General features: G+C 40.8%; 1 protein-coding gene across 1 annotated transcript in view; it reads right to left on the bottom strand.

Moving 5' to 3' along the window:
- Nucleotides 1-3,139: 3,139 nt before the first annotated feature.
- Nucleotides 3,140-12,235, bottom strand: part of TGFA (transforming growth factor alpha) — an 86,174-nt gene continuing 77,078 nt past the window's right edge. The window contains exon 6 of the mRNA XM_063932083.1: nucleotides 3,140-10,183. Coding sequence (XP_063788153.1) covers nucleotides 10,176-10,183 — 8 coding nt within the window. The 3' untranslated portion in view covers nucleotides 3,140-10,175. The remainder of the gene's footprint in view (nucleotides 10,184-12,235) is intronic.

Below are 12,235 nucleotides of genomic sequence, written 5' to 3'. Positions count from 1 at the left end.
AGTCGCACTGCGGACATTGCGCATGCGCATTAGCGACTAATCGCTCCGTTGCGAGAAAAAAATAACGAGCGAACAACTCGGAATGACCCCCAATGTCCTGTTCTTCATCCCAATGTGACAGGACACTACTCAGACAGAATTTAAAGTGTAAACAGACCACACTCTAATGGACACAGGGCAAATTCTAACGTGAATACAGAACCATTAGGACTTAATAGTCAAAATCAACATTTTTTTCATTATATGGGTTCAAACTCTTTGGAGACTGGGCACTCTTTTTCCAAATAAGTACTGCTCTATTTTATAACCACCAATTTATACAGAAGAAATTAATGTGTGTTGCGGCACACCAATTCTAAAGACAGTGATCTATCTACATTTGTAGTGCAGAAAGTGTTGTAGGTACCATTTCCTGTCTGGCTAGGAAGATAAAGATATTAACTCCTCCCCCATCTCCAGACAACCCATAAACAGTACATAACCATGTAAAAGTTACTAAGGCAGACACAGATTATCCCTTCGAGAAGGATGATTTATTTCCTCATAAACCCAATTACAAAATGTTTCATGCCTTTGTTTCACTTACATACAAGACAGCCTTGGTACAAGACCAGGGTCATGTCGTTGACTCTCAACGATGAAATTAGTTATTCACATCGGGAGGCTTCATACAAGATGAAGACTACATGGTATACTTGATTAGGAGACCACAACTTACAAAACTTAGGGGGTAATTCAGACCTGATCGTAGATGTGTTAAATTTAGCACATCTACGATCAGTTTCTCTGACATGCAGGGGGATGCCCAGCACAGGGCTAGTCCACACCGCATGTCAGGCGCCCCCCCCCCCCCCCCCCCGCAAAGGTACAAAAGCATTGCATGGCAGCGAAGCTTTTGTACCTGACAAGTAGCTCCCTGCCAGCACATCTCCTGCACGCTGGCAGGAGGCTAACCGCCGCGTCCTGGGTCGCAACGGCTGCATTTGACGTCACACAGCTGCCACGGCCCGCCCCCCCACCCCCTCTCCCAATGGTCCGGGCACGCCTCCATAGTCCGGACCGTGCCCCCTCCTGCAGTGCGACCGCCTCTGCCTGTCAATCAGGCAGAGGCGATCGCACCAGTGAGATGCTTTCGCATCTCGCTAGCTGCACATGTGCAGTGCGCCTGCTGCGCGTGTGCACTGCGCATAGTTATTCAGACTGCGATTACTGCCGCTGCAGCGATGGAGTCTGAATTACCTCCTAAATGTGAATTTGTGCTAATAAAATCATGCAAACTTCATAGGACACTTTTCAAGGAATAATACAGTATATAGACTGAACATTTTCATTTGCAGATTGAGAATCATTGTTCGAATAGTTGTAAGAATACTTTCTGCTAATAGATGGAGAGTGTTTTTCTCTCCGCCAAAAGTCTACAGCCTACACTGCATTGATTACCCTTTTGCTCCTCCTAGGTGCATTTTACATTGAAATGTGCCTTTTTACCATTACAATAAAACGTGTACCATAGTGACACATGGAACAGAGACTGTCCAATAACGCTTTATTCTTACGATTTATTTAAAACACAGGTTCTCAAACTCGGTCCTCAGGACCCCACATGGTCCATGTTTTCCAGGTCATCTGTAGATTTTTTAAATGTGACAGTTGGTGATACGCAGTGCAGCTGCCGGGTGACATGGTAAACGTGAACCATGTGTGGTCTTGAGGACCGAGTTTGAGAACCACTGATTTAAAACATATATAGGCCTGGTCAAGAAGCATTTTGGGAAAAGAAAATAGATTCAATTAATGAAGCTCCTTCTAGTCAGGGTATTCATGTAACCTTTATACCCTAGTTGATATAATTTTAAAAAATGTGGGCTGTATACTGTAGGGGCATGTTTCACATCATGATAGCCATACCCTCTGCAATTAGCAGCATCAGATGGCAGTGGCACGATAATGCGATTCACCACAAATCACTTCATGAAGCCACTGGGAAAGTAAGTGGATCCAGGACGCTGGTCTACTGTCTCGGGAATTCCATGAAATTCAGGAGCTTCCCGGACGTTTTGAGAGAGTAGATAAGTACGGTGTGCAGCGATGGCTCCTGCATTCTTCTTGCAGAGGGACTGCACTGCTGTGTTTGCATGGGCAATTCCTTGCACAAAACAATGAGCCAGATTCTAGGGACTGAGGGGAGATGTACTGTACGATTGCTGGAGTTTCTTCCGTTATATGGACTTGCTATGCTCATTTAGGGGCAGATTTATAAAGTCTGGTGAAGTGATAAAGTGGAAGGTGATAGTTTGGCTGGTGCACTGTCATATTACAGGGCTGGATTTGAAAAATGACAGTTAGGAGCTGACTGGCTGGTGCGTTATCACCTTCCACTTTATCACTTCACCAGGCTTAATAAATCTGCCCCTTAGTGTGGTAAAGCAGGTCCAGACACCGGCGGCATCTATTAATAGTACTTTTGCCGAAGAGGGAGAGTATTAACTCACCTCTTTGGCGAAGCGCACTCTCCCTCTGTCGGTTGCAGCTGCTGTCCGAGACCAGCGCTGCATGGATTGTGCGCATGCACCGGTCATTAATCCCCTGGCATCATCCCCGCTTTTTGTAAGAAAAAATATATTATTGTTTCCACGCTCTCTAGCCGTCGGAGCAGACAGCCAGAGACAGTGCTGTGCATCCATTGACATTAGCACATAGAGAAAAGCGTTATCTGCAGCACATACAGTAACGTGCGCGTATGAGGCACATAATGGAGGATCAAGCATCTACCCCTGTATTGGCTGCAGCCCATAGATGCTGTGTAGGTCTGCCATAATAGCAAGGGGTGTGGCTTCCCTTTGGAAGCGCTCTCTGCTGATGGATGAAACGCACTGATGGGGCATATGTTCTGTGGTGTGTTAATAATACCACTACTGGAAACTGTTGTAATAAACATCAGCATAACAACACATTTAGGTAACAGGTGTTTACTATAGCCCAGAGCTATGTTTCTTATTACACATAAGGGGTACCAAATATACAAAATATGAGAAAATGTCAAATTAAATAAATTCAGAGATAGAAAAGTCAAACACAGATGAGTAAAAAAGAAATCTGTTTAATATCCAATGGTTTTTTAAATAACTAATATTCAGCCAATCACACTGACACAAAACTGTAATTAATTTAGAATACAAATAAATTAAATTTTAAATATTACCTTTTTTTTCTTTCAGTGCAAGATATACATTACAGTTACCATTTCCACAAAGTGACCGGTTGGTAAAAGTACAAAACAGATTTGAATACATTTAGTATTTTGTTGGTATTAACGGGGACAGAAGAATTTGTGAAACATAGATTGTGGGCTACAGCTAAATAAATAAAACATGAGTAGTCCTTTATTTGACCAGAATTATGGCTCGTCACAGGACTTTATGTACCCCTGTATTAGTTCTTGCAGAAAAAAAAAAATCTGGTTCTTACATGTTCCTAAAAAGAAACTCAATAGGAGATAATGAATTGAACACAATCAGATGAAGAATCCATTGATAATATGACTGGAAGTGATGGAAAGTTGTAACTCGAAGTGGCTGACTTGAAGTTTGTGTATTTAATAATTTAATGTATGATTGTTTTTCAGAAATATGGTCTTTAAAAACTAAATTGCAATGTGTGCCACAGATGGAAATGTAACATAACTATATACAGCCAATTCATTTTACATTTGAAAAATCATTGAGTCTACAGCCAGACTAATTACAGACATTGAAAGCTGAGAATGTATTCACGAAAGTCACTTCAATTTCCTAGGAGCTAGTGACACCACTGAGCATGCCAGTAATGAGACTAGTCCCCAGAGGACAGAGAGGCTGAATATTTGACACATAACAAAATGGCCGCCTTCACTGGGTGGACTGGTACACATTAAGGAAACAAGATATACAAAACTGAGCAAGGTTGCAACCACTGGTGTGGTTTATTTGTGTACTTTATTATGCAACTTAACCATTGTTGTTTCACACCACAAAAATAGCATGTAGCAATAGCAAAATTGTATGCAAATGATTAATATTGTACTGCAATGCTGTAGTTGCTACATTCCCGATGAAGACATATACTTGTACACAAGTAAACACTAAAGATTTTTAAAGGAAATTTTCACCCAAATACAATGTTTGCTATTGGATCCTCTCTTAATATAAGAACAGCATAGGTTTAGATGACAGTGACTGCTGAGCTAATTGAGATACTTAAACCCTTCCTCCAGACAACGCCTGGTTCATAGCTAATTATCAGGCTGCAGGTGGCAGGTAGCTGAAATGAATTGCTCTCTAGTACACTAATAGGAGGGTCTCATATTCCCATAAGACTGGTTGTATTTGCAATACATCATGAGCATTAATCAGTCAGTGCCCTCTACACTAATGGGGAGGTGTATTAAGCCAACAATCAATCAATCAATCAATCAATCAATCAGATTCTAGCTAGCATTTTATAAAATGTAGATCACAGGTTCTCAAACTCGATCCTCAGGACCCCACACGGTGCATGTTTTGCAGGTCTCCTCACAGAATCACAAGTGAAACAATTAGCTCCACTGGTGGACCTTTTAAAATGTGTCAGTGAGCAATTAATACACCTGTGCACCTGCTGGGTGACTTGCAAAACATGCACTGTGTGGGGTCCTGAGGACCGAGTTTGAGAACCTGTGTAGTAGATAAATGATAACTAGGATCTGATTGGTTGCTATGGGCAACACTTCCACCTCTCCTCTTTAAATGGCTTGATACTTTTCAATCTATCTGTCACTGATATAAGTAATTCTTGTTGCATGTGGCACAGGAGTATTAGCCATGACATAGGCACTAGGGGGTAGGAGAGAAGAGTGTAAGCATTTAAATCAGGGCCATGGGCTGATGGACTGATATGAAAGAGAAAATTGTGTGGACATCTCATTTAATTGGGCGGCTTCACAAAATAACTTAGGAAGCTACTGGACTACCTTCAAAAATCTTACCCATATTGTATAAAAAACTCATGCTATCTGATTGAACATGGGTCTGAACCAGGCAACACGTGCATCTCTTATGTGTCTATTTTTAAATGGCTGACTTAGCAACCCATGAAATTTACAAAGAAGAGATGTAAGTAGGTTTGAATAATCCCTCTAGATCAGTCATTCCCAACCACGGTCCTCAAGGCACACTTATGGGCTCTACACACTGCCAGATAATACTGAAAGATATGAACGCTCTCGTTCATTAATGAACGAGATACCGTTCATTATCTTTGAGTGTGGAGGCACAAGCGATGAACGATGCATCGCGCAGTGTGTAGGGCCCATAACAGTGCAGGTTTTAGCGATATCCAGGCTGCAGCACAGATGGTTAAATCAAAATAACTGAGCTACTAATTAAGTCACCTGTGTGGAAGCCTGGATATCACTAAAACCTGCACTGTTAGTGTGCCTCGAGGACCATGGTTGGGAATGCCTGCTCTAGATGTTTACTCAGCAACTACAGGACTGAGGATACCTTCCAACATGACCTATTACAGTGGTCTTCCAACATGACCTATTACAAGTGCCTTCCTTTCATTCTTCAGCAAACAGGAAAATAGAAGTTGGACATTTCGTACCAAGTGAAATTGGTCATGTTGGAAGGTATATCAAAGTAGCATTTAATCATTTGAATATTCCATACATTTTACCATGCTAGCTTCGCTGCTGGAATAGACCGGTGCACAGAACTAACCACTTGGGATTGGAGCTGGGAAGTGTCTGAGGCACAGGTAAAAAATAAAATAATATATATATATATATATATATATATATATATACTCTTTAAGTTAATTGCATTAGCCATTTAATGACCCAAATTCCAGACTGACTTGCTAAAGATCCCTATAAATAAATAAAATTTGAACTATAGAACCGACACGGCCGTGAAATTATATTTTTTGCCATCCGAATATAGAACCTCTTTCTATGGTGCTTCATTGTAATTACTCTTTATATTATTTATGGCCAAAATGTTTCAATTATAAGTGACCAAACAAATGCATTTTGTCCTCATCCTATTACAGTAAATCAAATTTTGCCAGTTATATATATATATATATATATATATATATATCTGAATGGATCATCAGATCTTTGGAAACATGTTAAGTGGACCCATCAGCTACAGGAGATATGTATGAATGGAATAGAAAATAGCGCTTAATGGAAACAAAGCAGCCCAAGGTATATTCTGGTGACTCCCAATCACCGGAAAGACTAATAAACAACAACAAATATTGAATACACCTTTAGGCGCTACCACTTTCTAAAAATCATGTAATGTTCTTAATAAATAGTCCCAAATAGGATCACTCGCTTCGCTTGAATTGTTCCTTCTTCTAAAAGTTCATTCCTCTTCGAATAAACAATTTTCTTGTATGACGATGTAGTTCATAAAAAAAGAAAAAAATGGAGTATATAGTGTAGTAATTTAAGCAAAATTTTTTTTTGAGTTTATTAAATGACACAAGGCATAAAATATATATATATCCAATTAAAAGTGACAACTCCACTCTCTGATAAAATTGGAACCGTACCGTGTCAAGCTCCCAGCATGGAGCAATGAAGAAAGTGTAATCGAAAGGTCCCGGAATTCCTCCCTCCTCCCTTCACGCAATCTGCTGACCGCTGGACCTGGTAGGGCTCCCCTCTGGTTCTAAGTACAGGTAGAGGATCACTGGATGCCGCCAACGCGTTTCGAGTTCTCAACTCTTCCTCAGGGCAGAATGATCCCATACATTCGGTAGGTTGACTCTTGGGATTCCGGCGTCGGGTTTCTGAGTGAATGATGGGTGTTTTAGGCTAAGCTAATCAATTCACTAGGAACTAGGCTGAATATAGGTTTGGACCACAAATTGGCTCTTTTTACTGTGGGGAAATTATGTAAGATTGGTGGGCAAAAACCATTGCTCGGTCAGTCCCTGGGTATTGATAGCTTCACATCCATGTTTCAAAACATGCAGACGCAAAGACCAGCTCCCACTTATTGTTCTATTCCCCCAATTACAGACAACTGAATGGAGTAATATAGAAAATATTTGTACTTCATTTATTTTGAAATTTTTAATGGAATTGGAACATTAGTAGGAGAACTGGTTATTGGGTGATATTGGAAGCTGCATGTTTTGCACTGATATTTTTTATTTATTTTTAAATCAAATAAATTCTTATTTCTAAGCACTGAAGAACCCAATGTTCATTTTGTTTTTACATTTATAGATACAAAGCCAAACTAGGTGATGTGTGATGTTTAAAATATGAGGGTGGTTCAATAAGCACGTTAACAAGACCTCTTATGTGTAATATTTTATAGTTCTAATTTCCCGCCAGACCAGAACAGGTAAGAGCACTGCTTCCCCTCACGGCCATGAGACAGTCTATCCGATATAAGGCAGAGTCTACATCTGATGTAAGATGGTGGGGCTGAAGGAAACATGGCCAACCCATTGAGGTGTGTAGTGTGATCAGATTTCTGCGTCTAAAGGACACATCAGCAGCTGAAATTCATCACCAACTTGTTGAGGTGTACGGTGATAACATCATGTCTTGGAAACAGGTTTGGGATTGGTGCACTGCCTGTGGTGGACGTGCTTGGCTGGCCGGATCGCTGCTTATATGTCCTGCCGTTACCAAGGGCAGTGCACCATACCCAAACCTGTTTCCCTGACATGACGTTATCACCGTACACCTCAACAAGTTGGTGATGAATTTCAGCTGCTGATGCATAAATCTGATCACACTGTGCACCTCAATGTTTGACTATGTTTCTGCCAGCCCCGTCATCTTACAGCTGATGTTGGGACAGTATGACTGATATGAGGCACAGTCTAATGGCCACGAGGGGAATCAGTGGTCTACCTGCTCTGGTGGGAAATTAGACTGAAATAGAGACATTACACACGTGAGAGCTCGTTACCTTACTTGTTGAACCACACTTATAGAATTGTGCATTATCTGCTGTAAGATGAAGTAAATAAAAATATTTACCGTCAAGCACATTATATTTCTTTTCATATGAGGGATAATTTTAAAAGAGCATTTTCACTGGGATCTAAAATTAAAAGGCTACACCCTATCCCCCGGCAAACAGAAAGATGGTGGTTTGGTGTCTGGAACTTGACTATTTGGGAGATAGTCCGTCCTCTCAGTGCTCTCTGCACTGTAGGGTTGTCATACACTAGGTACTCTTGTATTGCTTGCTGGGAGTGGCGAGGATGAGGAAGGATGTTAGAATATAATTTCAGTTACGGTTGGAGAGCTATATTATTGTCACTTCTGCCATTACTTCCTTTTGCCTTTGCTACTTTATACAGAGGCACTTACACCTTCACGCTAACCTGCAGCCTTCACACAATAAAGCACATGACCGGTGGCCGACACATCTACTGTACGATGCACAGAACTCTCTTCCCCAACTTTCTCCACAAGTATCTCTAGCGGGTTACATTCGGAAGATTTCAGCTTCAGCAGTGTTAGTAATGAACCTTTATTTTCCCAAAAGGTGCAAATCCACACTAAACCATAGCAAGCCATCTGCGATCTGTTCTCGTCTAGTGTCGTTCAGAAAATAAAAGAAAATGTGTAAGTGACAATGTTGTAACGATGTAAGTGCAGATTTTCACCTTTGTGGAATGTTCATTAATAACCCCTGAGTATGTGATAATTACGAACAAATTAGATTAATTTACCTTAATGAGCGAAATCCATAAAATATGACACATTAGGGATACTTGATGTAACACTGAGAAACTACTTTGAACAAAATGACTGACTTCTAGAGCCAAATATTTTCTCTTTCTGTGAGCTCTCCATCCCATCCAGTACCTGCATAAGTTCAGCTGCAGGAGGTGTACGCTCACCATTTGTCTAACAAACACCAGTATTACAGAGCATGCTTAAACCTGCTTCACTGCAATGAGTATGACTTCAGCGTCATATCATCTCTCTGGAATGGAAGGAAAGACAACCTCAGGTAAGAACTGAATGAAGGAATGTAGACCGTGTACAGCGGTTTCTCATTTGCAGACGCTGGAGTGTCTCCTCATGACCCAAGTTCTCATCTATGTACAATGCAGCCCAGTAACGGAGACACAAAGTCATTGCTCCCTGCTAGTCTACTGAGATTCTGAATGCAAGAAAAGAGTGATAAAACGTCACAAAAACATGAAGTGGGACAAGTCCATTGAAGGCACGCCTGTAATCCAGGCCGTTCAAGGTGCACCAATCATAGATTATGAGTGAGCTGTACCGCTGGTGACTCGTGAATAGATATGTTGAAAGAAGGATTCCAATTGGTCAATGCATACAGGCTTCAAGGGATGTTTTGGATGAAAATAGAGGGACACAACCGGCAGCTTGAACCAGGCTGAAAATAAGCTAAATGAAAAACCACAAAGTTTGTGTATTTCTGAAAGCCTTCCCACGAGTTTAGCTAGAACCTCAGAACAAAGAAAAATGACTACATGAGGTTAATACTAATGCACTGTATAGGTAATTTGCATCTTAAACATAAAAAATAGCTTTCTCTTCTTCAAGGTCGGACGTACCAACGAATCAACTTCTACTCCTGTGGATATCATCAGTCCCTAGATATAAATCTATGTATATTTTCTGAAATGCCAGCAGCAAAGTAATTAATAGAATGGTCCATTACAAGCGCAACACTACTGAGTGCTTCAAATAATATAAAAGTATATATTAACCATCTTACCGGCAGATGGGCCTGCAATGCATTGACTTACTTGCTGAAGACCCATCTGACAGTGGTGTTAAAAAAACACCCAATCAATCTGGACCAAGGCAGATGCTCCAGTAACAAAATCCAACACTTGTAGGGTCAGTTCTTCCTATGCTGGATTCTCTTAGTGATCCGTGCAGAGTACTCAGTCAGAATCATAATATATCTGAAGTTCCAGTGTGAAGTCATGCCCTTCTCATTTCTTCACTGCTTCACATTGTGCAGGACATGCTGTGTGGGGTTCCCATGTCTCAGGGAAGGATGATGGACCCCAAAGTGTGTCCTATTAAGAATGTCCTTCCCAGCTTTTGTAGGCCGAGGTGTGAGTTGAGCAGGATGTGTTAGAAAGGTTGCTCTGTAGCTGAGAAAATGCTCCCACTGACTGCAGCTTCCTCAGACCACTATAAAGCAAAGGACAGAATTAGAAAAATAAATGTAGATAAAAATGACAATTAAGCAGCATACATTTGTTTACCTGTTTTATCAATAGAATTGCTTAATATATTTAATTAGCATGGCTGAGAACCTTACTGTTACAAACACTATGGTAGCTCCCTGTATAACAGAGAATCTCTGGATAACTTGTCAACTGTTACTTATAAAATAGATGAATAAAGTCAGTGCTCAAAGAGACAAGCATTATAGTGGGTAGCACGATGGCACAGTGGTTAGAACTGCTGTTTCAGAACACTAGGGTCATGGGTTTTGGTCATTACATAAATAAGCAGTAATAATAATACAGTAAATACTTTGACTAATGTATGTTAATGGGACTTTACAGTATATTGATTATACACATTGATAGCAACAGTAAACTGTATTTCTTGTTATACTACAGGTAGACCATTAGTGGAAGTCTATAAAGTGCAATATTCATGAATACTAAGTTATACTAGATAAACTGATTGGCTGCATACATATTGGTTCACTCCGCAAAATAAGTACTACAGTATGTGTAGACAGGAGAAACTGATCTACTTTATCCAGGAGTATTTCTTAACAAGTCTTCTCATTTCTGTGAATCTGCTAATAAGGCAGGTGACCCCAATGTAGCTGGCTCTCAGTCATTCACTTGTACCATGTGATCGAAGTAAGGAATATTGCTACATTCCTTGTAACCAAATCACCTCAACCATATAAATATTTATAGTGCTGTCCACTATAGGAGGAGGGTGCATTTATGTGATAACTGTGCGTATAGGCTGGATACAGATATAATATATATATTGGGGCTAATTCAGAGATGTACACAAGCCAATGGTGTCCTCACACCTCCGATGTTTGCTTAATTGCACAGGACCTGTACTATGTATGTGCAGATCAGGTCACTGGATGCAGCAAAAGCCTTCACAGATTGCAGCCGTTGGGAGGGGGGGTGGCCTCAGCGACGGAAAGTGTTCTCAAAAACAGGGGCATGCCGGCCATGTTTTCGAGCTGTATGCGCCTTATGCAGATTCACTGGCCCCGGAAGCATGAAACCAACGGCCATCCTAAGTATCCTGAGGGTTAGTCAGATGACCAATTCTAAAACAGATGATCCGATGCTGTGTCAAGACACAGCAGCGGATCAGAGAAGCATATGCAGGAGATGCCTCCTGCAGCATTAGTATAGTCCAAAGCCCCAGCTGCTGTGTAATCTGCGTCCATCTCAGTCTCAGGCCCATAGTACAGAGCAGTCTATGTTGGTGCTCATGGAAGGAAGGCTGCAATCAGTCCGGGGGGTTTTCAGCTGGACAGCGCTGCCTTTGTGCCTGCTCTACCTGAAGGATGGAGGTGACATTTTTGTATTTAATATTTCCCTCCAGTTTCTCCTGTACTTAGTGCTCACACACAGTACCGACATGCAGAAGGATAAGTAATACTAGATAGAAAGATATACACGTGTACATAAATGTATGTTTGGAGAGAGGGAGAGACAGAACTGCAAATATTTACACACACTTTTTCTCTGATGCTCAAAAATGGCCTGATTTCTATCCGTCTCTGCTAAGGCATCGGCAAAGTGTGACAATGTCTACATATCCCAAGCATCATCTATCTTTTCACTGTCTTTCATTTAAAATGAACACAGAATATAATTTCTCATTGATTCACCCCAAGGGATGCTTTACAGATTTCTGTGCCCAATTTGTGGGACCAGGCAAACAATTATAGCCTGGCATTTTGGGTGTCACCTGTTACAGTGACAACTAACAAAAATGCAATTGTCAGTGTTCCTCACCATTCTATTCTAATAACAAACACCATCATATTGTATTATTATAGGCCTTATTTACAAAGCATTTCTCTTTCCTTAACTTTCATAGGGGTGGATATTGTGGGGATCGTGAATAAAATATAATGACTTGAAACAGAAGTTAAAGATGGTCTTGTCCAAAGGAGCTTACACTCTAAGGGGAAAATTCACTAAAGGTTCTAAAAATGAAAAATGATTCTGTGTTTCATATCTCTAT

The sequence above is a fragment of the Pseudophryne corroboree genome, chromosome 6, assembly GCF_028390025.1.
Source record: "Pseudophryne corroboree isolate aPseCor3 chromosome 6, aPseCor3.hap2, whole genome shotgun sequence".
NCBI classification, from domain to species: Eukaryota; Metazoa; Chordata; class Amphibia; order Anura; family Myobatrachidae; genus Pseudophryne; species Pseudophryne corroboree.
This window is presented reverse-complemented; position numbering and strand designations above follow the sequence as displayed.